Source organism: Eriocheir sinensis, chromosome 8 (assembly GCF_024679095.1).
Source record: "Eriocheir sinensis breed Jianghai 21 chromosome 8, ASM2467909v1, whole genome shotgun sequence".
NCBI classification, from domain to species: domain Eukaryota; kingdom Metazoa; phylum Arthropoda; class Malacostraca; order Decapoda; family Varunidae; genus Eriocheir; species Eriocheir sinensis.
Window position 1 is genome coordinate 12525911 of NC_066516.1, and position 27500 is coordinate 12553410.

Consider the following 27500-nt stretch of genomic DNA (forward strand, 5'->3'; position numbering starts at 1 on the left):
CATCAAAACAGTTATGCGCAAATTTACTATATATCACAATGACAACCCTCCCCCCACCCCACCCTTCCCCCACCTCTTCCTCCCCCTTCCCTTCTTCCTCCTCCACCTCTCCCTCCACCACCACCACCACCATCACCAGCAATCACAGAAATGACTCCTCCCTTACATCTCCTCCTCTTCGTTATCATCATCATCATCTTCTTCCTTCTTCTCCTCCTCTTCTTATTTACCCATCCACCTCTCCCTCACTCTCATAATTATCATCACCATCATCGTCATCTTTCTCATCCTCCTCCTCCTCTTCTTCTTTACTCATCCACCTCTCCATCACCCCCCAGCCCCCCACCACCACCCATCTCTCTCATCATTATCATCATTAGCGGCGGTTCTAGCGAGAATAACCAGCTTTACCCCCTCTCCCCCTCCCCCTACATCCTCCTCCTCCCCTACACACATACACGAGTTTTTCTTTTTTTCTCCTTGTTACGACTTTCCGTGTGACTCTGACGCTACTACTACTACTACAACTACCACTGTTACTACTTATACTACTACTACTACTACTATTACCACTACTGTTCTTGATACTGCTGGTGCTGATGATGACGATGGTTCTCCCGGCCCACATGTGCTCCCAACGCCGCGGCCTCGTCGATGTAACAGCCGTGTGACAGCTGCCTTAATAGCGTGTGTGCCGCGTGTGAAGCTGGGAGGAAGAGGAGGAGGAGGAGGAGGAGGAGGAGGAGATGATAGTGATAGAGGTGGAATTTGCGAAGGAGGAAGATAGAGAAGTGGAGTGAAGGTGGAAGAGGAAGAGGATAAGGAAAAGGGGATAGAGTTGGAGGTAAAAGAGGAAAACAAAGAAAGAGGGGAAGAGGGAAACGTTTAAGGAGGAGAAGGAGTATTAGAAGGTGGAGGGAGAGAAGGAGGTGGAGAAAGAGTGGGAAGGAAGTGGAATAGGATAAGAAGGAGGAGGAGGAGGAGGAGAATATGGAAGTGGAAGTGTCCGAAGTGAACGAAGACAAGAATGAAGAGGTGGAGGAGTATTAAGAGGGAGTAGGAGGAGGAGAAAGCGGAGGAGCAGAAGCTAGAAGAACAGGAAAAGAACGAAAACGAGCAAGAGGAAGAGGTGGTGGCGGGCGTGGTGGTGGTGGTGCTGGTGGTGCTGCTTCCTGGTGTTGCAAGCCGTGGTCAGCGTCCCCATACAGTGCAAAGTGGTGGTGACGGTGCTTTTCTCTTCGTCCGTCACACCTCGACACGTTACGTTACACCACACCACGTCACGCCACTCCTACACCTAACTCCCTGGAAAGAGATCTAACTCCCTATCATCTTCCCCGCCGATAAGGGGTCCCGTATTCTCAAACGCTTTCGGCTCCAACAAAAACTTTCCAAAGGCCATAAAGGTGATTAGTCGGGTTCTCATGAGTGCTGTTTGACGTTCATGGTGCAGAAGCCTTGTCAAACTATCACTAGGCTCATATAACTACGCTTGGAAGAACCCACAACAACCTCTAGGAAAGCCTGTGTCGGACCCCAGGAATGATTGAAATAGGGTCTGGAGAAGCGTATGGTGGTGGTGGTGGTGTTTTTTTCACAGTAATGGTGCAGAAGCCTTGTCGAACTATCACTAGGCCCATACAGCTACCCTTGGAAGAACCCACAACAACCTCTAGGAAAGCCTTATCATATATAGGTGTGTAGGACCCCTGGAATGATTGAGATAGGGTCTGGAGAAGCGTATGGTGGTGGTGGTGATGTTTTTTCACGTTAATGGTGCAGGAGCCTTGTCAAACTATCACTAGGTTGAAAAAAACTACCCATGGAAACACTAACACAACCTCTAGGAAAGCCTTATCATATGTAGATGTGTAGGACCCCCGGAATGATTGAGATAGGGTCTGGAGAAGCGAATGGTGGTGGTGATGGTGTTTTTTTCACGTTAATGGTGCAGGAGCCTTGTCAAACTATCACTAGGTTAAAAAAAAACTACCCATGGAAACACTAACACAACCTCTACGAAAGCCTTATCAATTGGTGGTGGTGATGGTGTTTTTTTCACGTTAATGGTGCAGGAGCCTTGTCAAACTATCACTAGGTTAAAAAAAAACTACCCATGGAAACACTAACACAACCTCTACGAAAGCCTTATCAATTGTAGGTGTGTGAGCCCTAAGGTGTTTAAAGCTAGGGTTTATATCTTTAACTTATTCCTTATCACCATGAATGTTTGAGCTTCCGTGGGTGTCTGCATATATGAACACCTCTCTTCGTGCATACAGGAGTGTGTGGGCACCTTCCAAGCGACTGAGTAGAGGCTAAATTTGTAACATCCAGGTGAGGCGAGCGACGGGCAGCTGCGAGACAGGAAACAACACACACCGACACCACGCAGCCTCAGTGGGTGTGTGACCGTGCGTGGGGTAGGACGTTGCCGCTCTCCTTCTCCTCCTCCCTTATCATGCTGACTGCTCGCTGAAGTCCTGCCATTGATAAGAGAGAAATAGTGCCGCTCTAAGGATTGTACATGAGCGGCGCCCCTCATGGAAGCTCTCTGGTGTGGACTTGTTGTAGCTGGTGACGTGAGCTGGACGAGAAGTGTTGGCGGTGTAGTGTTGTGTTGTGTTGTGACAGTGTTGGGAGGGAGAGGGGAGCAAGGCTGAGCTAGGAAGGAGCCCCGAGTGGCGTTCGCTCCTTCGCGGTGAATAACGTCCGTCCTCCACACACGAAGACTTCTCGAGTCGCTGGAATTATGTGGACACTGTCATGAGTGAGTATTACAGAGGAAGGGCTTGGGTTTTATGATTGTTTATTAATACTACCAATGAACCCTATACTTGAGATGTCACTGATACTCTGTTGTTGCTGTAATTTGTTGTTCTTATTGCTGTGTGTCTGTCTTGTGTTACGATTGGGGGAAGGATTTCAGTCTTTTTGCACTCTTTTTGTTTTACCATTCTGTGTGTTTTCAAGAGTATAGGAGGAAGGACTTCGGTTTGTTTATGTTAATTATTGTTGTTCTTTTTTGTGGCTGTGTTTGTGTTTATCTGTCTGTCATGTTAGAAGGGAGGATATTAGTTTACTTTTTACTCGTTTTTCTATTTTCTTTTTCTTGTGGACGCTGCCATGAGTGAGTATAGAGAGGAAGGACTTGGGATTTGTTTATGTTTATTTTTGTTGTTTTTGTGGCAGTGTTTGTGTTTATCTGTCTGTCATGTTAGAAGGGAGAATATTAGTTTACTTTTTTACTCGTTTTTCTATTTTCTTTTTCTTGTGGACGCTGCCATGAGTGAGTATAGAGAGGAAGGACTTGGGGTTTGTTGTTGTCTTGCCATTGTTGTTGTGATTACTGTGAGTTTGTGTCACGATGGAAGGAAAGAACGTTGATATACTTACACTTTATTCTTTTTCTATCATTATTTTTATTACCTTGTGGACGCTGCCAAGAGTGAATATATAGAGGAAGGAAAGACTTGGGGTTTGTTCTTGTCTACTGCGTTTGTTGCGGCTGTAATTGCTATGGAGGTGTTTTTCTGTCACGAAGGAAGGAAATCAGTTCTTTTTACACGTGTTTTTTTTTTATCATCATTTTGTGTATGCTGTCAAGAGTAGAGGAAGTTTATTCTTGTTTATTATTGTTGTTTTTGTTGTGTGTGTGTGATTGATGTGTGTGTTTGTTTGCCCGTCACGATGGAAGGAAGGAGATTAGTCTTTTTTTATCTGTGAACTCTGAGTGTGTGTGTGGAGAGAGAGAGAGAGAGAGAGAGAGAGAGAGAGAGAGAGAGAGAGAGAGAGAGAGAGAGAGAGAGAGAGAGAGAGTGTGTGGGTAGTTACGTCTGTCTTATTAACGATTGTTGTTTTTATGATTGATGATATAATAGTTCAGTGTTTTTCTTGATCGTTCTTTGTTTGTCTTGATTGATCAGCGCGTGTCTCGAGTCACGACGAAAGGATTGAGCTCACCCACTGACTCTTGACTTGTTATTTGTCATGTGTTTGTCTTGATCGTTCTTTGTTTGTTTTGATTGATCAGCATGTCTTGAGTCACGACGAAAGGATTGAACTCACCTACCGACTCTTGACTTGTTATTTGTCATGTTGGCTTTCCTATGACTGAATAGAGTCTGACATACGTTTTTTTTATGACTGTTCCGCTGTGCCTGTCTGTCTGTCTGTCTCTCTGTCTATTTCACGGTGGAAGCACAACACCTACCATCTATTGATTTTATTTTATTTTTTATTAATGTTATATTGACGCTGCCTTAGGTGGTTATACAGTCTGACTTACCTTTGTTGTTCGTTGTTTCATATTGTTATAAATTGTATGTATGTAAGTCACGAGGGAAGAACAACACCCATGACGAAAGGAAGACAAGCTGTGTGTGTGTGTGCGTGTGTGTGTGTTCTACTGAGGTGTAAGCCGGAATTAATGGTAACGAACTTTGGGAATGGAAGAAAATTGCTGTTCCTCCATCTTGCAGCGCTGGATGACTAGAGGTTCGATCCCCGCTGTCACGCACGCTGTATTATTTCTCTGCCGTGAGTGGTCGTGAGTCTCCGGGATGACGCACAGGTGCGGGGAGCGAGGCAAGACATGACGTGTGCACCTGTGTAGCCTGGCGCGTCTCAGGTTTCCGCCCCGGCAGTGTCACCTGGACGCGGCACGACAGGGAAGGAATAAAAATGAACTTGATGCATGCCGAAGGAAAAAATTGTAGGTTTAAAAATACGTTCATGCGCACTCCAGCGCCACGTGACGATGACTGACGAGAGCGAAACATTTTAATCTCCTTCCATTTGGTCCGAAGAAAAAAATGTTCAGGTTATAAATGCGTTTCGGTTCACTACAGCGCTATACGTAACGATGAATGACGAGGATGATACATGTATACTTTCCTTCCATATAATTTGAAGGAAAAATATGCAGGTTTAAAAATACGTTTATGTTCACTCCAGCGCTATACGTGACGATGAATGAAGAAAGGGAAACATGTATAATATCTCTCCATATAATTTGAAGGAAAAATATGCAGGTTTAAAAATACGTTTATGTTCACTGCAGCGCTATACGTGACGATGAATGAAGAAAGCGAAACATATATAATTTCCCTCCATATAATTTGGAGGAAAAATATGCAGGTTTATAAATGCGTTTCTGTTCACTCCAGCGCCATATGTGACGATGAATGACGAGGATGATACATGTATAATCTCCTCCCATATGATTTGAAGGAAAGATGTAACACCTACTCCCAGCGATAGCGTATGCACCCAGCTTTACCTTTACCTTTCATAAATATGTTTCACTTCACTCCATCGCAATACGTGGTGATGAATGACCAGGACGATACGTGTATAATTTCCTTCCACATGATTTGAAGGAAATATGAAACACCTACTCCCAGCTATAGCGTCTGCACCCAGCTTTACCTTTACCTTTAATAAATACGTTTCACTTCACCCCAGCGCTACGTGACGATGAATGGCGAGGACGATATACACGTTTAATATCCCTCGTGCCTCGAACAGACCAAGACGCATTACTCGACCCAAACACGTAAACCTAAACAAGTTAAGTCCACACGTCTTAAGTCCCCTCGTGCTCGCCCTGAGTGTTGTGCAGAAACATGACGATACAGGGCGACCAGGGATTGTTGTACGTTAGGTGTGTCATGTGCATGCCCGTCCATTGACTCATACAGAACACAAACCTCTTCTTTTAAACCCCCTTCAGCCTTGAGTACAGTGCCAAAACGTGACTCAGCAAGCACCCGTGGGATTGTATACGTCAGGAGGTGTGTCACGCGCATACTACTCGTAGCTACACTAGCCGATATAGAACACTCGTGAACATCTTAACCTTCACTATCAAACGGCGTCATAAGGTATTTCACGAGCATAGCCCTATATACCAATACACTAATTCCGTACCTCCGTAACCTCCACCAAACGTCGTAAGGTGTCTCTCGTGCATACTACTCGTACACTAATCGATATAGAACACTCGTGAACTTCTTAACCTTCACTATCAAACGGCGTCATAAGGTATTTCACGAGCATAGCCCTATATACCAATACACTAATTCCGTACCTCCGTAACCTCCACCAAACGTCGTCAGGAGGTGTGTCACGTGCCTGCTCGTACACTAACCGGTATAGAACACTCATGAACTCCTTAACCTTCACTATCAAACGGCGTCATAAGGTATTTCACGAGCATATATACCAATACACTAACCTGTACAGGACACTCGAGAAATCCGTGACCTCCACCAAACGTCGTCAGGAGGTGTGTCACGTGCTTACTCGTACAGAACACTCGTGAACTCCTTGACCTCCACTATAAAACCCTCTCGTGCTCATCTTTAATACTGAGAAAAAACATGACAAGATAGGCTTCGTTGAATGTTTAATTGCCAGGTGTCAGCCAGGTGCATGCAGGTAATGAATCATGCTCACAGGTGGATACTTCAGTCCGAACTCTAACTTTTCTCGGTTGACTCTAAGGTTGGCATTAAACCTGGAATTCTGAAAATTCTGAAATCGTCCTGTGTTCATGAGTAGTATAGTGGTAGAGAAACACGTAGAAAACACAGAAAGAGAAAAAGAAACACACAACAAGAAAGAATCATATAAGAAACACAGAAAGAAACATACAAGAATTACAGAAAGAAACACAGAAAGAAGGAAACGTGCAAAAAACATACAAGCAAAAAAAAAAAAAAAAAAAATCGTGCAAGAAACACAGAGGAACATACAAGAAACACACACAAAAAAACGGTCCGAGAGGTTTTTTGTGCCAAGTGCAATCAACGTGCGTGCATACAGTACTTCATATACGAGAATACCTAAACCTTACTTCTCATGCACATTCCCTCGCGTTCACCTTGAGTTTTGTGGCGCGGAAACACAAGAGCAGGGCCGGAGGGATAGTTTATGTGTGGTGCAGGCGACGTGCATTCAGGTACTTCACATCCTTCATATCCAAGCTTAACCTCCCTTTTCACATCCCCTCGCGTTCACCTTGAGGGTTGTGGCGCGGAAACACAACAGGGCCGCGTGGTTTGTTTATGTGTCATGTGTAAGCAAGAGGAATAATTGTCCTACAGTGACACATATGCGCACACCTGAACCCTTAATTAACTTTCTCTTAAATCTCCGCGCTTTTACCTTGAGAAGTGTGCAGAAACTTGGCAAAGCGGGAATGATCGTTCAGTAACAAATATACCCAAACCTTAACTCTTTATCAAACCTTAACTGTTGAACCTCCTCGTTTTTACCTTGAGAAATGTGTAGAAACTTGGCAAAGCGGGAATGATCGTTCAGTAACACATATACTCAAACCTAAACTCTTTATCAAACCTTAACTGTTGAACCTCCTCGTTTTTACCCTGAGAAGTGTGTAGAAACTTGGCAAAACGGGAATCATCGTACATCAACACATAGGCAATACTCAAACCTAAACTCTCAATCAAACCTTAACTGTTAAATCTCCTCATTTTACTTTGAGGATTGTACAGAAACATTACACAAAATATTTAGTCTCACAGTGCAGTGGGTAGCGTCCCTGACTACGAATCTGCGGGCCTGTGTTCGAATCCCGGCCTGGACAGTCGGAGTGCAGTCTACCCGGCTGTTCATCCCTCCTTCCGAGATGGTCGATAAATTGGTACATGGGGAAACCTGGGGAAGGTAAACAGTGGTCTCCCGGATGTTACACTGGGCCTGTATCTGGTTAAGGATTTTTCCCACCACAGGCTCAAAGGGTCAACGGGACGGAGATGAGCACCGCCGCCACGCGCAGCTACAGCCTATGCTCCCAACTTTACCTTAGTGACACATACACCAAAACTCATAATTATACTTCAACTCTTATATCTCATCGTGTTTACCTTGAGGAGTGCACAGACGCGACAAAACATATCTCATTGTGTTTACCTTGAGGAATGCATAGACGCGACAAAACACTGCTCAAGGGATTTTTCTTAGGCATCAAGTATAAGGAACAGCACTTCATGTCCGACACACGTGACTGCCTACAGGTGTGCACGAGTCACTTTCCCGTGCGCGCCGGTAAACCCGAGTCAAGTGTGGTGTGATTTGAGGTTTTCCCGCGTGTGTTTACCTGAGAGAGAGAGGGGGAGAGAGAGAGAGAGAGAGAGAGTAGAACCCATATTTTCAAACGTTTAGGGCCTTAATACGCCCACATATGATTAGGCTTTCGTAGAGGTTGTGTTAGTATTCCCATGGGTAGTTTTAATAGTAGTAGTTTGACACACCCACGTTTGATTAGGCTTTCGTAGAGGTTGTGTTTGTATTCCCATGGGTAGTTTTAAGAGTAGTCGTAGTTTGACAATGCTTCTGCACCATGAACGTGAAAAAAACACTCATAAGAATTTAACTAATCCCCCTCGTGACCTTAGGAAACACCCAATATCAGAGCCGAAAGCGTCTGAGAAAATGGGCATATCTAGTTACGTGTTTTTTTGTTTGTTTTTACAACAAAGGATACAGCTCAAGGGCACAAAAAAAGTAAACAATAATAAAATAAAAAGAAGCCCGCTACTCGCTGCTGTATTGTCTACCTGCTTGTATTTTCATGGTGATATTGCAACGAGCCGGGTGGTAGCTGAATCTGAACCATGAACGTGAAGAAACACTCGTGAAAACTCGACTGATTTCTTTCGTGGCCTTTGGAAATGCCTGTTATGAGGGCCGTATAAGCGCCTGAGAGCACCGGTACGTTTAGCTGCAAGGAGCAGGAGGTCCCCCGCGCCCCACTGTCGTGAAGGGAAACAAGGACTCCTGGGAAGCGTGACGTCATGCGCGGGTGGGCGGCGGTGAGGGCGTTACGCTGCCTCCAGGGTGAGAGAGAGAGAGAGAGAGAGAGAGAGAGAGAGAGAGAGAGAGGAAGGGATGCCCCCAGCGGCGGGCCTTTGTCCGCTCATCGACATATTTGTATTAAATTGCACGATGTAAGATGCAAAAATAAAGAAAGAAAGAAAAGATGAAAATAAACCAAAATTGATTCACAAAGATATTTAAGAAGGTTTGTTTTGTCTTTAAATAACGTGCAAAATAAAGTTACAAAAGATTCAGAGAGAGAGAGAGAGAGAGAGAGAGAGAGAGAGAGAGAGAGAGAGAGAGAGAGAGAGAGAGACTAAAATGAACACACAAAAAGGTAAATATTATAAATGCGTTACGTTTACTCTTTAAATGTGTAAAATAAAGTTACGTAAGTCAGAGAGAGAGAGAGAGAGAGAGAGAGAGAGAGAGAGAGAGAGAGAGAAACGGACCGCCATTCATCTTTCTCCCCAGCGAGCCTCACCTTTTCCTTTTTCTCCTCCCTCGCTCCCTCCGTGCCTGGACCGGGGTGAGTCACGCTCCTGGTGGTGGTGGTGGTGGTGGAGGTGACTCAAGGTGCGCTGATCCCTTGATGACCTCCTTGTTGTGGTTACCTTTAAATTGAATTGTGCCCCGCTTTGTCCTTGTCTTTGTTGCTCGTGGTGTTGTTGTTTTGATGTGTTTTGGGGGGTCCTTGTTGGTTCCGTCATCGTCTTTGTCATTAGTTATTTCATCATCGTCATCTCCCCCTTCTGAAGATCATTGGTCCACCTTATTGAACACTAAAAAGGAGAATGAGTGATTACAGAAGTTTTGAGTGTTTTTTTTTCCGGTATCGTCCTCGTCATCAGAACTTATTGCATCATAGAGTAAGGTCATCTCCCCCCCCCCCCCTCTGCTATCCCTTATGAACGATAGAATAAAGAATAAGAGATTAGAGAGTTTTCAAGTGTTTTTTTTCCGGTATCGTCTTCGTCATCAGAACTTATTGCATCATAGAGTAAGGTCATCTCCCCACCCCCCCTCTGCTATCCCATATGAACGATAGAATAAAGAATAAGAGATTAGAGAAGTTTCGAGTGGTTTTTTTTTCCGTCATCGTCATCAGTAGTAATTGGATCATAGCTTCTAGTCGTCCCCTTCCACCCCTCCACCCTTGCTTCCTCAAGATCATTAGTCCGCCTTATTGAACGATATGATAAAGAATGACTGAAGTTAGTATTCAAAAGGTGGAAGGTCGTCTCTCCCCCACCCACCCCCATCTTCTCGCTCCATATAGATAAATTTTCCTTCTTATATGAACGATAGAATAGAGTATGATTGAAGAAGTTTTGGGCCTTGTAGCTTCCGTCATCCTCTTCGTTATCAGTAGTTATTGCATCATAGCGTAAAGTCTTCCTCCTCACCCTCCGCTCTCCTTAAGATTATAGGTCCCCCTTATACTGAACGAAAGAACAGAGAATGAGTAGAGAATAAAGAAGTTTTGATCCTGGCTATTTCCTCATTCTCTTCGTCATCGTCATTGTCGTCAGTAGTTGTTGCATCATCGCTTAAACTCGTTCCCTCATCCCCCCCCCCCCCCCTGCTCCCTCTACAGCATCATCGGTCCCTTTAATGGACGATAGAATAGAGAAAGAGCGAAGACTAGAGATGAAGGACGCTGGTGCCATCTGTACTCGACTGTCAGTTTCATACTCTTAGCCGCATTTCATATTGCTTCATGCTCTCGGGTACGGTCATGTTTCTTCCCTGTGTGACGTACTTATATACCTGGGGAGAGCATAATTAGAAGTCAGGTGTGTAGAGAGCGTGTCAGCTACCCAAGGTCACTCTAGTCTACCCTGTGCTGACAATACTAAGAGAGACCATCATCACCATCATCATCATGAGGTTATTACGCCACCACCATCTAACCCGAACTTCATCATCAATTATTATTTTCCCATTTCACGACAAAGTTCTTTCCCAACATTTTCCACCTCTCTGTGTGATGTGTGTGTGTGTGTGTGTGTGTGTGCGTGTGTGTGTGTGTGTGTGTGTGTGTGTGTGTGTGTGTGTGTGTGTGTGTGTGTACTCCATTCATCCTGCTCCGGCAAAGGTTCTGGCTGCATCCCTTCACCTGGTTCTCTGTCTGCCTTACCTGACCTAATGCAACCTAACCTAACCACATGCTAACACTACCACCACCAACCAACCACAATCTAACTAAACCTGACTCGTGCTGGCAATAGAAAGAAAGACCACCATCACCACGCCACCCACTTCATCTCTCTACTTGGTTCTTTGTTTCCCCTAACCAACCCGACCATATACTGATGCAACCACTAACAACCGCAACCTAACTTAACTTGACCTGTGCTAGCTATACAAAGACCACCATCACCACCACCATTTCATCTCTCTACCTGGTTATCTGTCTTTCCTAACCAACTTTACCACATACTGATACTACCACTAACAACCACAACCTAACTTAACCTGACCAACCACATACTGATACTACCACTAACAACCACAACCTAACTTAACCTGACCTGTGCTAGCTATTCAATGACCACCACCACCACCACCACCACCATTTCATCTCTCTACCTGGTTCTCTGTCTTTCCTAACCAACTTAACCACATACTGATACCACCACTAACAACCACAACCTAACTTAACCTGACCTGTGCTAACTATACAAAGACCACCACCACCACCACCACCACCACCATTTCATCTCTCTACCTGGTTCTCTGTCTTTCCTAACCAACTTAACCACATACTGATGCCACCACTAACAACCACAAACTCACTTATCCTGTCCTGCACTGGCTATACAAAGGAAAGACCACCACCACCACTTCTCCACCACCTCAACACCGCCACCACCATCACCACTGCCTCGCCTCCCTCCCCTTCGTCACACCTGGCCGGCGGCTTGTAATTGTCAGTCCCGAGGAGGCTCCAGGGACACTTACGCCGCCTGCCTCCTCTCGCCCTCCCTTTGAAAGCCTGCTCCTTCCTCCCTCTGTAAGTCTGTCTCTCCCTTTGAAAGCCTGTCCCTCTCTCTGTGCCCCCCCCCCCCCCTCCCTAGTTTGTCCTTCCTTCCCTCTGATATAGCTTGTCTCTCCCTCCTTCTGTTATCTGTTAGCTTGTTCCTCCTTTTGTAAGCCTTTCCCTTCCTCCTCTTGTTGGCTTGTCCTTCCCTCCCTCTGTTAACCTGCCCCCTTTTCCCTCTGTTACCTTCCCTCTCCTCCCACTATTAACTTGTCCCTCCCTCTCTCCCACGGTTAGTCGGGTCTGCTGTTGCCTGTGACGTAACGATGGTGTGTGTCATGGCAGTGGTATGCGTACCTAGTGGTGTTTGTGTATGGTTCGGTGTGGTGTTTGATTGGCCGGGGGGGATTGTGTAATGTGTGTTTGTGATTGTGTGGGTGGTGATGTGTGCATGATTAGTGTGCTGGTGGTAGTGTGTGTGGTGTGTCATTGGGGGTGGTATGAGTGGTGTGTGGTAGGTGATGTGTCTGTGTGTAGTGTGGGGTTGGTGTTTGGTGTGAGTGATACAGAAAGGATGATTCAAGATAAACAGATATACAGAAGAAGAAGGAGAATAAAGTGAAGAAGATGAGGAGGAGGTGGAGGAAGAAAAAGAGAAAAGGAAAGACAGAAAAAAAGGAAAACAGATAAGAGAAAGAAACAGAGACAGAGAATGGGAAACCAAAAAAACAAAAACCAGGAAACATTAGTACCAACACTGATCAACAGATTCATGAGTAGATAGATAAACAGATAAATAGATGTACAAATAGAAAGATACAAACCCGGTACAAAAAGAAAAAAAGAATGATCAGGCACGGTGGGAAAGAGATAATAGTAACACACACACACACAAAAAAAAAATATGAAAGAGAAATAACACCTAACGAATCAGCGGTAGGTAATACATACGTTGTGAATCAGGTCATTTTTATCTCATCACTCATTCATTGGTGGTTTGAATTAACTTTCGATTCCATGTGAGGTAAGAGGGGGGGGTGAGGAGGAGAGGGGAGGGGAGGGTAAGGGGTATGTGGGTATCAGGTTCCCCCCTGCCCCCCAAACCCACACCCGCACTATCCAAATCTCCCCAACTTACCCCCCTCGCCCCTTCCCAGCTTCCCCCCCTTGCCCCTTCCCAGCTCCCCCCTCTCGCCCCTTCCCACCTTCCCCCTTCCCAACTTCCCCCCTCCCTGCTCCCCCCCTCCCCTCTTCAGCGTAGCAAACAGAGTCGCACGGGAATTAAGCTGAGCGGAGAAATTTAATTAAGACCAAACAGTTTCTCTTACCTCTGCCAATCTCATCAAGGCCGCCTCCTCTCCCTCGATTTTCATCTTTTTTTTTTTAATTCGTTTCCGTTTGCTTTTTCTTCGATGTGTTGGTAGTGTTTCCTGTTTTTTTTCTGTCTGTTTCTCTTTCTTTTCTCTCTGTTTTCGTCTTTCTTTCTGTCTCTCAATTTTCTTTTTCTTCCTCCACCTCTTTCTTCTCTTCTTTTCCTTCTTCTTCTTCTTCTTCTTCTTCTTCTTCTTCTTCTTCTTCTTCTTCTTCTTCTTCTTCTTCTTCTTCTTTATTTTCTTTGTCTTCTTTTTTGTCGTGTATTATCAAGTGAATGTTGTATTATCTAATATTGCATTATCACTTCATTTCCTGACTACAATCTCTCTCTCTCTCTCTCTCTCTCTCTCTCTCTCTCTCTCTCTCTCTCTCTCTCTGTGGCACTAATTAGACGCTTGTTCAGCAATATCATCGAACCACTGTGCAGGAGCTTACCAACACAACACGCATCAACCAGCCACACCACAACACAACACACGGGACCTCTCTCTCTCTCTCTCTCTCTCTCTCTCTCTCTCTCTCTCTCTCTCTCTCTCTCTCTCTCTCTCTCGTCTTCCCCCGCCACTACCACCATCATCACCACCGCCACCATCGCTTCAGTAACGCTTCATCCCAGCGCATAATTGGTGCTCAGGAGTGCGTCGCTTCCTTCAGTTGATTTGCCGAGGTCAGAGGGAGAGAGAGAGGAAGGGAGAGGGAGAGGGAAAAACGCCACGCCCGCCCGATCGAGGAGTCCCGCTAGGATAGGAGAGAGAGAGAGAGAGAGAGAGAGAGACTAAAATGGACACAAAGGTTATATAAGTGCATAACGTTTATTCTGTCAGGAGAGAGAGAGAGAGAGCACGATCCAGTCATTCTTGGTTTTTATCTTTCATTCTGTCTTTCATGCAATCCAGTCACCTCTTCTCCTCGCTCTATCTCTATATCTATCTCTATCTATTGATCTATCTATCTGTCTACCTATTCATCTCTCTATCTATCTATCCTAATATTGTCGTTGTATAGTGCTTAACAAATAACATAACAAATAGCTTACTACACGCGTTGCCTCATCTCATCAAGCACACCACACCACGACCGTCCCAACAAGATGAGGTGTTACGAAGTCCCTCCCTTTGTTTCAGCGGCTGTCTGTCTGTCTGTCTGTCTGTCTGTGTGCCTTGTCTTTCCGCTCCCTGATCGCTTTGTCTCCTCCTCAAGGTGTTCCCGCAATGTGATAAATGATCCTTCTACCTCTAGGTCACTGCTGCTGCTGGACGGAACTTATTTTCTTCATTTCGTTTTTTTTTCTCCTCTTCTCGTTCGCAAAGGGAAGAAGGAAGGAGGAGAGAGAGGGACGGCAGGAAATACTTCGCGCGTTTGTTTGAGGGTGATTGCTGAGCTGTGTGTGTGTGTGTAGGAGGGCGGGGGAGGTGTGTGTGTGTGTGTGTGTGTGTGTGTGTGTGTGGTGTGTGTGTGTGTGTGTGTGTGTGTGTGTGTGTGTGTGTGAGTCGGGGGGGGGGGGGGATGTAAGCCCCGTGTGATAGCGAAGTAAGAGTGTTTCAAATGTTTGCCTGTGTGTGTGTGTGTGTGTGTGTGTGTGTGTGTGTGTGTGTGTGTGTGGTTCTAGCTGCTGCTGGTTTTAACACGTAAGCCTATTAGCGTTCTCCTACACAAGGGAAAATAAAAAAAAAAAGAGTTCGGGATCGAGATACGAACGAAAAGTCTGTGTGTCTGTGTTTGTACTTTCCTATTCGGTGTGTGTGTGTGTGTGTGTGTGTGTGTGTGTGTGTTCAGTGAGAGAAGATGAAGTGCGTTGTTTTGGTTGAAAATATATAATATCCGCTCTTTTAAACTTTTCAATATGCTAAACTAAAAAAATGAGTCGACTTATATTCTACATGGAAAACAGACGCCTAAGACAATAAGTATAAGCTTGCCATCATTATTTTCTTCTTTTCTGCCTTTCTTTTCAGTCTTCATCCAACACCTCATCCATTCAGTCAAGGGTCGGACGGTCCACGACTCAGTTCCATCCACACGGCTGCCTAAATCCACACCAAAGTTACACAATTATTCTATTCACAACTTTCTAAACTCATAATTAACAACCACTTTTCAAATCCAATCCACACCAACGTTACATAATTATTCTATTCACAACTTTCTAAACTCATAATTAACAACCACTTTACAAATCCAGCCTTTTTACCGAACCGCATCTCTTGACTCTGCGATTGACTTTCACGCTCACAGAACAGCTTAAAACCACAGCAATTTCGATAAGGAGCGCTTTTACCACAACTTTCCCAGCCCACGCCAGCCTCCACACCTCACGTCTATGATCTCTTACGTCACGTTCACACATAACTGACTTCAACCACATCAACCTCTAATCTACAGTCCCTTCCATTGCCTACATCAGCATCCACAAACCACTAGCCCAGTACCTCTCACGTCCCATCTACACTTATCTATCTACAGTTCCTTCCATTGCTGTTTCTACCCACGCCAGCCTCCATATATCGCACGCCCACCATCTCTTACGTCACATCCACATAACTACCCCGAACCACGTCATCCACTTCTTTCCACAGCTGTCATTGCCCTCACCAACATCTACACACCCTCGTCCAGCACCTCTTAACACCTCGTCCACATATTGCTGCCAGAATCCACATCAGTATCCATTCATATAAAGCCCCTCTACCACAGTTGCCCTAACCCACACTAACACCCACACATCCTTTGCCCAACACCACTCACTCACGTCTCACCCACTAAATCCACATCAACCTCTCTCTACAGTCCCTTCCACAGTTGTCTCTACCCACATTAACATCCACATATTCCACGCCCAGCACCTCATGTTACGCCCCATCCACCTGAAACCAAAGTAATATTAATCTTCAGTCCCTTTCACACTTATAGGAACCTACATTAGCAGCCAGGTAAACTCCGTGACAGTCTTCCTTCTGCAGTATTTCCTTTTCATGACTTATTCAAATAGACCAAGACGCCTCAAGAGCTAGATTTGACAGTTTGGGGTTCCTTTTAGTTTTATTTACAGGAGGGGCATGTTGTGAGACCCTTGTTGTCCTCTCTTGTTTTAGTTTAGCGCTTGGTTGGTCTCTTATTGCTATGAAAACAATACCAAACACACACACACACACACACACACGTCTCTGAACCGCATCCTGACTCCACCTAATCCGCTGCTGCTGCTGTTGCCTTCCTCTCTCCTCTTCCTCTCTCTCGATCTTCTTTCATCCTTTGCTCTCCTCATTCGCTCCTACTGCCCTCCTATTTCTTATTCCTCTCTCTCTCTAGATCTTCTTTCATCCTCGAGTCTCCTGTCTCACTCCTGCTGCCTCTTCCTCTCTCTCTCAAACTTCTTTCATCCTCGGGTCTCCTCACTAACTCCTGCTGCCTTCCTCTCTCTTCTTCCTCACTCTCTCTCTCGATCTTCTTTCATCCTCGGGTCTCCTCACTAACTCCTGCTGCCTTCCTCTCTCTTCTTCCTCACTCTCACTCTCGATCTTCTTTCATCCTCGGGTCTCCTCACTCGCTCCCTCAGTCGCTACCTTGATTACTCCTTCGTCTTCTTGCTCCACGGTCTCATCTCCGCACCGCCCGGCCGCAGCATCTCCGCTCGGTGTTGTGATCTGATCTTTTTCTCCTCCTCTCCGATCCTCGCCACGCCCGCTTGAATTTCTCGTTTTATTTGTTTTGTTTTATTTTACTCGGAAGCCAGAAATCAATCACTTGTAAAAATTGTTGTTGGGGTTGTGAATAGTGTTATTTGTCGCATGGGAAATCAAGGGGATGGTTTGTTTTTATGGTATCTATATACTTACTGGATTTCTTTTTTTTTTATGTAACTTTTTTTTATTTGACTCAAGGTGAAATAAAAACTATTCTTCTTTTTCTTCTTTCTTTTCTTCTTTTTTTGCTTTTTCTTCTTCTTTTTCTTCTACTTCTTCTCTTTTTTTCTTCTTTTTCTCCTTCTTTTCTTCTTCTTATTATTACTACTACTACTACTACTACTACTACTACTACTACTACTACTGCTACCATTACTACTACTACTACTACTACTACTGCTACCACTACCACCACCACTGTTACTACCACCACTACCACAACTACTACCACTACTACTACTACTACTACTACTACTACTACTACTACTACTACTACTACTACTACTACTGATTTCTCTTGCGTTCAATCCTCTTATTCCCCTCTTCATGATTCCTTTGTGCATCCCACCGGTTGAAATCAAAGTCAAAACTATTTATTTTATTTTTATTTTTATCTTTGTCCCTGAGCGAAGCATCCTGCCCCCCCGCCCCCCCCCCACCTCCCACCTAGCAACATCCACGCGGGAGCCCTCGTTTGAGTATTCACTATAAAAAAATTCCTTTTTTTATTTCTCTCTCCTTGCGTCCATGCCGTTTTTTTTTTGTTTTGTTTTTCAGCCGGGAAACGATTCAAGGTCCTTCCGCTTGTAATTTGCGAGCTTGGGGGGGGGGAGGAGGGATTGTGTGTGCGTGTGTGTGTGTGTGTGTGTGTATGTGTGTTGAAATGAATAGCAAGAACGACACTGACCCACACACACACACACACACACACACACACACACACACACACACACACAACCCCCCTCACACACACACACACAACCCCCCCACCACACACACACACACACACACACACACACACACACACACACACACACACACACACACACACACACACACACACACACACACACACACACACATCTTCCTACCCCCCACTCAAATTCACACACACTAACCCCCCCCCCCACACACACACACACTCACACAACCCCTATCCCCCATCCCCCCCTCACACAACGCCCCCCTCACACACACACACACACACACACACACACACACATGCCTGGGAATGAGGATAATTCGCGGCTAACTACCAGTATCCTGTCACGCGGCACAAAAAGGGTTGCGTCAAGGTCTTCAATGAGCCCCGGCCAGGTGAGCCAACAGGTGAGAGCGTGTGACTGCCTGCCGGTGTAACGCGTGACGCCGAGGTGCTCCTGTTAGGGGAGGGAGGGGCGAGGTGATGGTGGGGGGCGGGTCAACAGGTGAAACAGCTGGGAACACGGGGTAGGAGCGGGGTGTAGCTGTGTGTGTTGGGCTGTGTTTAAGTGGGGTGTACGTCGTGATGGTGGAGGTGTAGCAGTAGTAGTAAAAGTAGTAGTAGTAGTAGTAGTAGTTTCAGTAGTAGTAATTGTAGTAGTAGTAGTAGAAGGAGGAGGAGGAGGAGGAGGAATGATAGTGGTAGTTGTAGTAGTAGTAGTAGTAGTAGTAGTAGTTATTATTCTTACTGGTGGTGGTGTTGAAGAAAAGAAGGAAATGCAATACCAGAAGGCGAATAGGGATAAAAAGGAGAAGAAGCAGAAGGAAGAAAAAAGAGAAGGCGAAGGAGATGAAGAAGTGGTGGTGGTATGGTGCTGAAGCTGATGATTTTGAAAGTGAAGGGGATGGTGGTGACGGTGACTATATTTTTGTGCGGTGAAAGGAGTCTGACCGAGAGTTAAACCAACAAAAAGAAAATGTAAAATAAATCCCGTAAACTTCTGCTCCTATAAAGAAAGAATAAATGATAAAAAAAATCTAAACACCAAACTTACCGTCAAATGTCAAAAGAGTTTGAATCATAGCAAAGAGAAAATACAGTGGGAGAAAGGATGGTAAAAAAAAATATTAATAGTTAAAGGGATGATGGAGCTTTAAAATCAAAACAAAGAGAAAATGTAGTGGGAGAAAGGATGGTCAAAAAAATACTAATAGTGAAAGCGTAGATGCTATAATTAACTCCTGCGCCCATTGATTTCCGTGTCTCTTAGCCAGTACACTAATTGACACTGTTGCTTTACTTCCTCGTTTTCCTCTTAAAAGTCAGTATCTATGTAAATGTCACTTGCTTTATCGAGTCTGCCTTTCCATAACTCTGATGAAATCTCTCGAAAGGGTGAAAGTTAAGACTCCTGAAAAAAATAATCAGTTGAAGAGTGAGACTGAACATTTAATCCTTAGTAACTATACCCTCCGATGGTGTCCCAAACGAAGAGAAAGTGAACCCGGAGAAAGGAATATTGGTTGAGGTGCAGAACAAGAAAATGATACGGTGAATACAATTGTTTCCTATACACTCCACCATCACACCCAACATGACGTAACCTGTAACTTCCACCCCCCCCCCACCCCACCCCCACCCACCCCACACACACACACATAAAACCCTCCCCCCCCTCCCCACACACATGGTTTGCGGCACCACCAACACCAACGCACAGACACTTCCCGCCTTAAAATTTATTGCACGCCATTAATCACCAGAGCATCGAGAAGCGTTCAGCGACAATACACGGCACAGGTCTATAGTTAGCGACCCATCACCAAGCCATCGCCGAGACACAGTGACTGCAGGCGTTATTCTTAAACATCTCATAGCCCCAAGCACACACACATTCGACAAGGCTTTCGTAGGAGTTGTGAGCACTTGCAGAGGTAGTTTTAGGACCCTTTTGGTTGTTTGATCATTCCTCTGTACCATGAACATACAAGACTACTCATTAGAGCGCGTTTGATAAGACTTTCGTAGGAGTTGTGGGCATTTACAGAGGTAGTTTTAGGACCCTTTTGGTAGTTTGCTCATTCCTCTGTACCATGAACATACAAGACTACTCATTAGAGCGCGTTTGATAAGACTTTCGTAGGAGTTGTGGGCATTTACAGAGGTAGTTTTATGACCCCTCTGGTAGTTTGATCATTCCCCTGTGACATGAACATACAAGAATACTAATTAGTGCCCGTTTGATAAGGCTTTCGTAGGAGTTATGGGCATTTACAGAGGTAGTTTTATGACCCCTCTGGTAGTTTGATCATTCCTCTGTGCCATGAACATACAGAAACAGTCATTAGAACGCGATTGGTCTCCTTTTCGGCCTTTGAAAATAGTTGATCTGAGAGAGAGAGAGAGAGAGAGAGAGAGGCGGAAGCGTCTGAGAATACATAATCTATCGTTATTTCCTCCTTTTACTATTTATTTATCTATCTATCTATCTATCTGTATTCCTGTCTATCGTTCTATCTATTCATGTCTCCCTGTCTATCCATTTGTCTACTTATCAATCAATCTATATATCTAGTATCTATCTATCTGTATTCCTGTCTATCTTTATATCTATTCATGTCTCCCTGTCTATCCATTTGTCTACTTATCAATATCTATCTATCTATCTATCTGTATTCCTGTCTATATTTATATCTATTCATGTCTCCCTGTCTATCCATTTGTCTACTTATCAATCAATCTATTTATCTAGTATCTATCTATCTGTATTCCTGTCTATCTTTATATCTATTCATGTCTCCCTGTCTATCCATTTGTCTGCTTATCAATCAATCTATCTATCTAGTATCTATCTATCTGTATTCCTGTCTATCTTTATATCTATTCATGTCTCCCTGTCTATCCATTTGTCTGCTTATCAATCAATCTATCTATCTAGTATCTATCTATCTGTATTCCTGTCTATCTTTATATCTATTCATGTCTCCCTGTCTATCCATTTGTCTGCTTATCAATCAATCTATCTATCTAGTATCTATCTATCTGTATTCCTGTCTATCTTTATATCTATTCATGTCTCCCTGTCTATCCATTTGTCTGCTTATCAATCAATCTATCTATCTAGTATCTATCTATCTGTATTCCTGTCTATCTTTATATCTATTCATGTCTCCCTGTCTATCCATTTGTCTGCTTATCAATCAATCTATCTATCTAGTATCTATCTATCTGTATTCCTGTCTATCTTTATATCTATTCATGTCTCCCTGTCTATCCATTTGTCTGCTTATCAATCAATCTATCTATCTAGTAGTGACCAAATTGTAACTCGCCATCAAGTTACCGCGCACTGCATCTTGAGGCGGCCACCACAGCGACAGAACACACACACACACACACACACACACACACACCGCATCCATCCATCGTGTGTTGCCGGTAGTGTACGTGTATAGCAGCTCTTGTATAATGGCAACCACACACTTTTTCTTTCTTTCCTCCCTTGCTGCTGTTGCGGTGTTGGCTGTCGTGGGAAAAGTGTGTATACGCGTCTTTCTTAAGGTTGATGCCTCGGGAGCCATTTCCACTTACATCTTTTTGCTATGCTCTTTGTTTTACGCGCTGGTAGACATTTATACTTGGTTTTGACCCGTCGAGTGCCAGTTCCAGTCAGTTGTTCATAATAAAGAGTTTTACCTTAATCTGACGCGCTGGTAGCCACTTCTAGTTATGATGAGGAATCGTTATACCCTCTTCATTTTACGCGTCGGTAGCCATATAGAAAGCCAGGTGTTGATGAGAAAGCGCTTCAGCCTCTTAGTCAAACCGGTCGAAAGCCATTTAGTCACATATTGTTAAACAACCTAATCATTCCTAATTTTAAGCCTCAGAAGCCGTGCACAGTAAGCTTCATCTTAAAGAGAAAGCCTGCTGTTACCTTCCTAACTTTACTCTTCACCAGCCATTTACAGTTACGCTATTCTCTCTTCGCTACCTTGAGCAAGTTGCGTACGTCCCCGAGTTCTGTACTTCAGGGACCATTTCAGTAAAATCTTAAGTCTCTCGTCGTTTTCGTTGGTCAATATTTCTTAACCTGTGCCCCAGGAACTCCCAAACGGACTATAAAATGTCTATCCATCTCTCTGTAAATGGGTTTCAGGGATCCGTAAACCTAGTCCATAAAAATATTACCACTATATATTTCTTCTTATAAAACGTAAACGGTGTTATATTGAGCATTTATAGCTAACAGGGGATGAATAACTGTGCATAATAAAGTGAGGTAACACAGAACAGTCGACATCAGGTTTTGACTTCGAGAACACCTTCCCGTCGAGGTAAAGCAAGGAAAGGGCCCGTCCGTTGCTTTCACCAGGGTTTTAAAGGGTGTTAGGAATTCTGAAGAGGTTAAGTTCCATATTTTCAAACGTACCGGGCTCCCATACCAACGTTGCCAGATTGTCGTACTCAGCCTCTTTTATTTACCAACTTCTGACCCAAAAACTGTCTCCTGGGCCCCAATAACGAGATTCCTTTATATTCATCGTTAAAATAGTTAATTCTTGATGCTTCGTGGCAGTAGTTAGGCGTCAGAAACCGGTAAATACTATGCTCTGAGTACGATAATCTGGCAACGGTGTCCCATACGACCATTTCTCAAGGCCACAGTGAAGATTAACGTGCTTTTCTTGGGTGCTTTTTTGTCGTTCAGGATGCAGACTTCGGGTAAAACCATCACTGATATCACAAAACAGTCCATGAATATCCCAGGATGTACTACGAGAGACTTCAAACTGGCGATCTGAGGTGAAGATACGTTTGTTTGTTTGTTTTGTTTTGTTTTTTGTGTTTTTCTACAGCAAAGGAGACAGTTCAAGGGCGTAAAGAAAAATATATGTAAAAAAAACGCTACTTACTGCTCCTGAATAGAGGTCAAAGGAGTGCCCAAAAAGAGAGATCAAGGTCAGTCAACGTTTAAGAATACGGGCTTAAAACTTATGCCATAGAGAGAACCGGATATTTACGTTGTTGTATAATGGCCACCACACACCTTTTTTTTTCTTTCATTCCTTCCTTGTTGCTGCTGCGGTGTTGGCTGTCGTGGGAAAAGTGTGTATACGCGTCTTTCTTAACCCGGTAGCAGCGGGGATCATGTTTCTTAATGGTCCCTCCTAGCGAGAAAAATGAGAAAAAATCTCCCCTCACACAAACCATTTCATAATATATATCAAAGCATTTGTGATCAGATTATGTATCATCTATTTTAGGGGGTTTATATCATGGCACAAATTTGGCCCGTCGCTGCTACACGGTAAAGCTACAAATTTGGCCCGCCGCTGCTACCAGTTAAGAAAACGAGCTTAAAACTTATGCCATAGAGAGAACCGGGTACTTACGTTGTTTATACGCGTCCAGTTCTAGTATACACCTCCGAAGTCATTCCAGTGATACGCAGTTCTCATCATAACGCCTGACACCTTAATTCGCGACGCACCACAACGCATCCTGTCACCAAGGCGGGTCACGCGGGGCAGGGCAGGTATACACAGGTGGCGCACAGGTGACTCTCCAGGATGTGTCGCAAGCACGGGGGCTGAAAAAGACGGGAGTGACGTGTCGGTTTAGAAAGTCTCCATTTACACAGGACGAAGAAAGGAGGAAGGAGCGAGAGACCAAGGAAGGGGAAGGAGGAGAATGTCACTGTATGTTATAAGAGAGAGAGAGAGAGAGAGAGAGAGAGAGAGAGAGAGAGAAAAGTTTGCTGAGTCATGTTTTTGGGTGTTCTTTTGTGGTGAGGAGATCGTTTTTATTAGTTTGAGAATGACTCGTCGGTATTGTGTTGCACGAGGAGGTATTGTATTAAGGAAAGGTCTCTCTCTCTCTCTCTCTCTCTCTCTCTCTCTCTCTCTCTCTCTTTTTTCTTTCTTTCTTTATTTTACATCTTACATAATATTGTAAATAAGTACATATATGTCGATGAAGGCAACAACCCCGCTGTCTCTCTCTCTCTCTCTCTCTCTCTCTCTCTCTCTCTCTCTCTCTCTCTCTCTCTCTCTCTCTCTCTCTCTCTCTCTCTCTCTCTCTCTCTCTCTCTCTCTCTCTCTCTCTCTCTCTCTCTCTCTCTCTCTCTCTCTCTCTCTCTCTCTCTCTCTCTCTCTCTCTCTCTCTCTCTCTCTCTCTCTCTCTCTCTCTCTCTCTCTCTCTCTCTCTCTCTCTCTCTCTCTCTCTCTCTCTCTCTCTCTCTCTCTCTTCAACTATCTATCTACTCTCTCTCACTCTCACTCAACATCCTCTTCCTCCTCCCAATTAGGCGGCCAGGTAGGTGCCGGAAGTACGCAGGTATTGAAAGTGTGGGAGAGGGGGGGAGGGGTTAGAGGTAGTACAGGAAGGAGAGAGAGCAAGGCAAGGCAAGGTCACCCCGCGCCCCCACTCCCCAATCTGCCCCGCCGCCCCTCCCAATCTGCCCCTCCCCCACCAAGCATCCCGCCCCTCTCCACCTCGCTGGCTGGCTAGTAACAAATATATACACAAGATTAGATCAAGTTCAAATCATTCTCGAGGTTTGTGTGTGGGTGTGTTCTATTTTTGTCCTTTTTTTTTTACATCTTCCTCTTCCTGTGCTTTCTGTTTCTCCTCCTCTTCTTCCTTCCTTCTCTCATACCCTTTCGACCCTCTTCCTGCTCCTCTTCCTCCTCCTCCTCCTATATAGCTTCCTTCTTCTTGTTTTCCTCTCCTCCTTTTTTTCCTTTTTCTCTTTCTTATTTTTTGTGTCTTCCTCTTCCTGCACCTCTTCTTCTTCTTCTTCCGGACCTCCCTCTCTCATACCCTTTCGAATCTCTTCCTGCTCCTCTTCCTCCTCCTCTTTGCTTCCGTTTTCTTGTTTTGCTCTACTCCTTTTTTCTTTTTCTCTTTTTGTGTCTCCCTCTTCCTGCACCTCTTCTTCCTCTTCTTCCGGACCTCCCGCTCTCATACCCTTTCGAATCTCTTCCTGCTCCTCTTCCTCCTCCTCCTCCTCTTATATAGCTTCCTTCTTCTTGTTTTCCTCTCCTCCTTTTTTTTTCTCTTTCTTTTTTTTCTTTTTCCTGTACCTCTTCTTCCTCTTCTTCCGGACCTCTCGCTCTCATACCCTTTGGACTCTCTTCCTGCATCCTCCTCCTCTTCCTCTTCCTTCTCCTCCTTGCTTCCTCCTCCTCCTCTTCCTTGCCCGCCTAGTGCCACGCCCCCCCCCACCCCCCCTCCACTTCCGCAAGATAGTGAGAGAGGAAGAGAGAAAGAGCGAGACAAAGAAAAAAATAATACGAAGACTTGACAGGAACCTTGTTGACGTTGAGAAGTGAGTGGAATGACTTTCTTTTTGAGTCTTCCACCACCGCCTCCACCACCACCACCACCTCCTCCACTACCACTCCCTTACATCCCGCGTCATTATATTATCCAGTTCTTCCACTTCTTTTTTTTTTTACTTCTCCTCCTGACATTTACTTTCGTATTAGCATTTTTTTTCTTTACTTAGCCGCTTGAGTTGAGGCTTGTAACAAGGTCGGAAGTTATTGTTGAGGAGAGAGAGAGAGAGAGAGAGAGAGAGAGAGAGATACACACAGAAGCAGATAGACAGACACGAACAGAAAGACAGGCACACACGCATTCTTACATATATGCAGACAAAAAGACAGACATACAGACATAAACAGACAGATTAACAGATAAACAGACAGACATGGAAACTAACACACACAGATAGGCAGTGACTGAGGAAGAAAAACAGAGAGAAATAGAGAGACAGAGATGCTAGACACACACACACACACACACACACAGAGAGAGAGAGAGAGAGAGGCATCATTGTCGGGTCAGTGGTCAGCGCCGGGACAACAAGGACTTCAAGGTAACAAAAGTTTGGCCGAGAGTCTTTATGTGCGCTGAGCTCCTCCATTCCTCTTCTGTCCCTTCCTTCATCCTTCCATCCTCCGTCTTGCCCCTCCCTCAGTCATCCGTCTCTCCCCCTGTCCCACATTCCATCCTTCCATCCCTCTCTTTTCCCCTCTTTTCATCCCTCTGTTTTTCCTTCGTTCCCTCCCCTCATCCCCCTCGTCTTCCCTTTCCCTTCCTCTTCCTCTTTTCATTCCTCTCCTTTGCTCCATTTTTCCTCTTCTTCCATCCCTCCGTCTCTCTTTTTTTTCCCTCTTTTTATCCCTCTGTCTTTCCTTCGTTCCCTCCCCTCATCCCTCTCCTTTTTCCCTTCCTCTTCCTCTTTTCATTCCTCTCCTTTGCACCATTTTTCCTCTTCTTCCATCCCTCCGTCTCTCTTTTTTTCTCTCCTTTCATCCCTCGGTCTTTCCTTCGTTCCCTCCCCTTATCCCTCTCGTCTTCCCTTTCCCTTCCTCTTCCTCTTTTCATTCCTCTCCTGTGCACCATTTTTCCTCTTCTTCCATCACTCCGTATCTCTTTTTTCCCTCCTTTCATCCCTCTGTCTTTCCTTCGTTCCCTCCCCTCATTCCCCTCGTCTTCCCTTTCCCTTCCTCTTCCTCTTTTCATTCCTCTCCTTTGCACCATTTTTCCTTTTCTTCCATCCCTCCGTCGCATTTTTTTCCCTCCTTTCATTTCTCTGTCTTTCCTTCGTTCCCTCCCTTCATCTCTCTTTTTCCCTTCCTCTTCCCCTTCCTCCTTTCATTCCTCTCCTTTTCATTCCTCTCCTTTACTCCATTTTTTCTCTTCTCCCATCTCTCCATCTCTCTTTTTTTCCCCTCCTTTCATATGCCTTTCCTTCGTTCCCTCCCCTCATCACTCTCTTTTTCCCTTCCTTTTCCCATTCCTCCTTTCATTCCTCTCCTTTACTCCATTTTTCCTCTTCTCCCATCCCTCTGTCTCTCTTTTTTTCCCCTCCTTTCATATGTCTTTCCTTCGTTCCCTCCCCTCATCACCCTCTTTTTCCCTTCCTCTTCCCCTTCCTCCTTTCATCCCTCTCCTTTGCTCCATTTTTTCTCTTCTCATTTCCATCCCTTCATTCCTCCCTCTACTCCCTCATTCCTTTCTTCTATCCATCTATCCATTTATCATTTCTCCCTCTTCGCCTCCGTCTCTTCCTCCTTGCCTAACTTCCGTCTCCTTCCTTGCCCTCCCTCTCTCCTCTTCCCCTCCCCCCTCCCCCCAGCCGTCAGTGCCAGTGATTGGTGAGGGAGACACACGGAAACGAAAAACACTTTGTCACGGCGATCCTTCCGGCCGGGTGGGGTAATTTTTGAGTGAGGAATGGCACCGCGGAGGGAGGGAGGCGGACGTGCGGCAGCTGGTGAAGACAGATGACGCAACGGGGAAGTATCGGCCCATCTTTGAACGAGCGAATCTAAAAGTGGTGGAGAAAATCAAAGAAAAGAAAGGAAAACAAGATAATGAAAAGAAATAAGATGGTCTGGTAAGAATATTGATTGATCTTTGGATGTACGAAGATAAAAGTGGTGGAGAATATCAAAGGAAAGGAAAGGAAAGCAAAATAATGAAAATAAATAAGATGGTATGATAAGAATATTGATTGATCTTTGGATGTACGAAGATAAAAGTAAGGAAAAATGGAAGTAGAGCGTTATTTCGAAGACTGATGTAATGGTGCAACAGTAAAATATCGAAGCAGTTTCGAACGCACGAATTTACACATGAAAGAAAAAGAAAAAGGTTAGTATAGTGATGTACCTGTAAA

General features: G+C 44.7%; 1 protein-coding gene across 4 annotated transcripts in view; it reads left to right on the forward strand.

Annotated features, from left to right (window-relative positions):
- LOC126995529 (uncharacterized) overlaps positions 1–27500 on the forward strand; it is a 137913-nt gene that overhangs the window by 77323 nt on the left and 33090 nt on the right. The window contains exon 1 of one of the 4 annotated variants that reach the window (XM_050855155.1): positions 2302–2770. The exons of 1 other annotated variant lie outside the window; for it this stretch is intronic. In XM_050855155.1, coding sequence (XP_050711112.1) covers positions 2767–2770 — 4 coding nt within the window. In that variant the 5' untranslated portion in view covers positions 2302–2766. Of the gene's footprint in view, positions 1–2301; positions 2771–27500 lie in introns of those variants that run through there. 2 more of the 4 variants (XM_050855157.1, XM_050855158.1) reach the window with 2 other exon arrangements.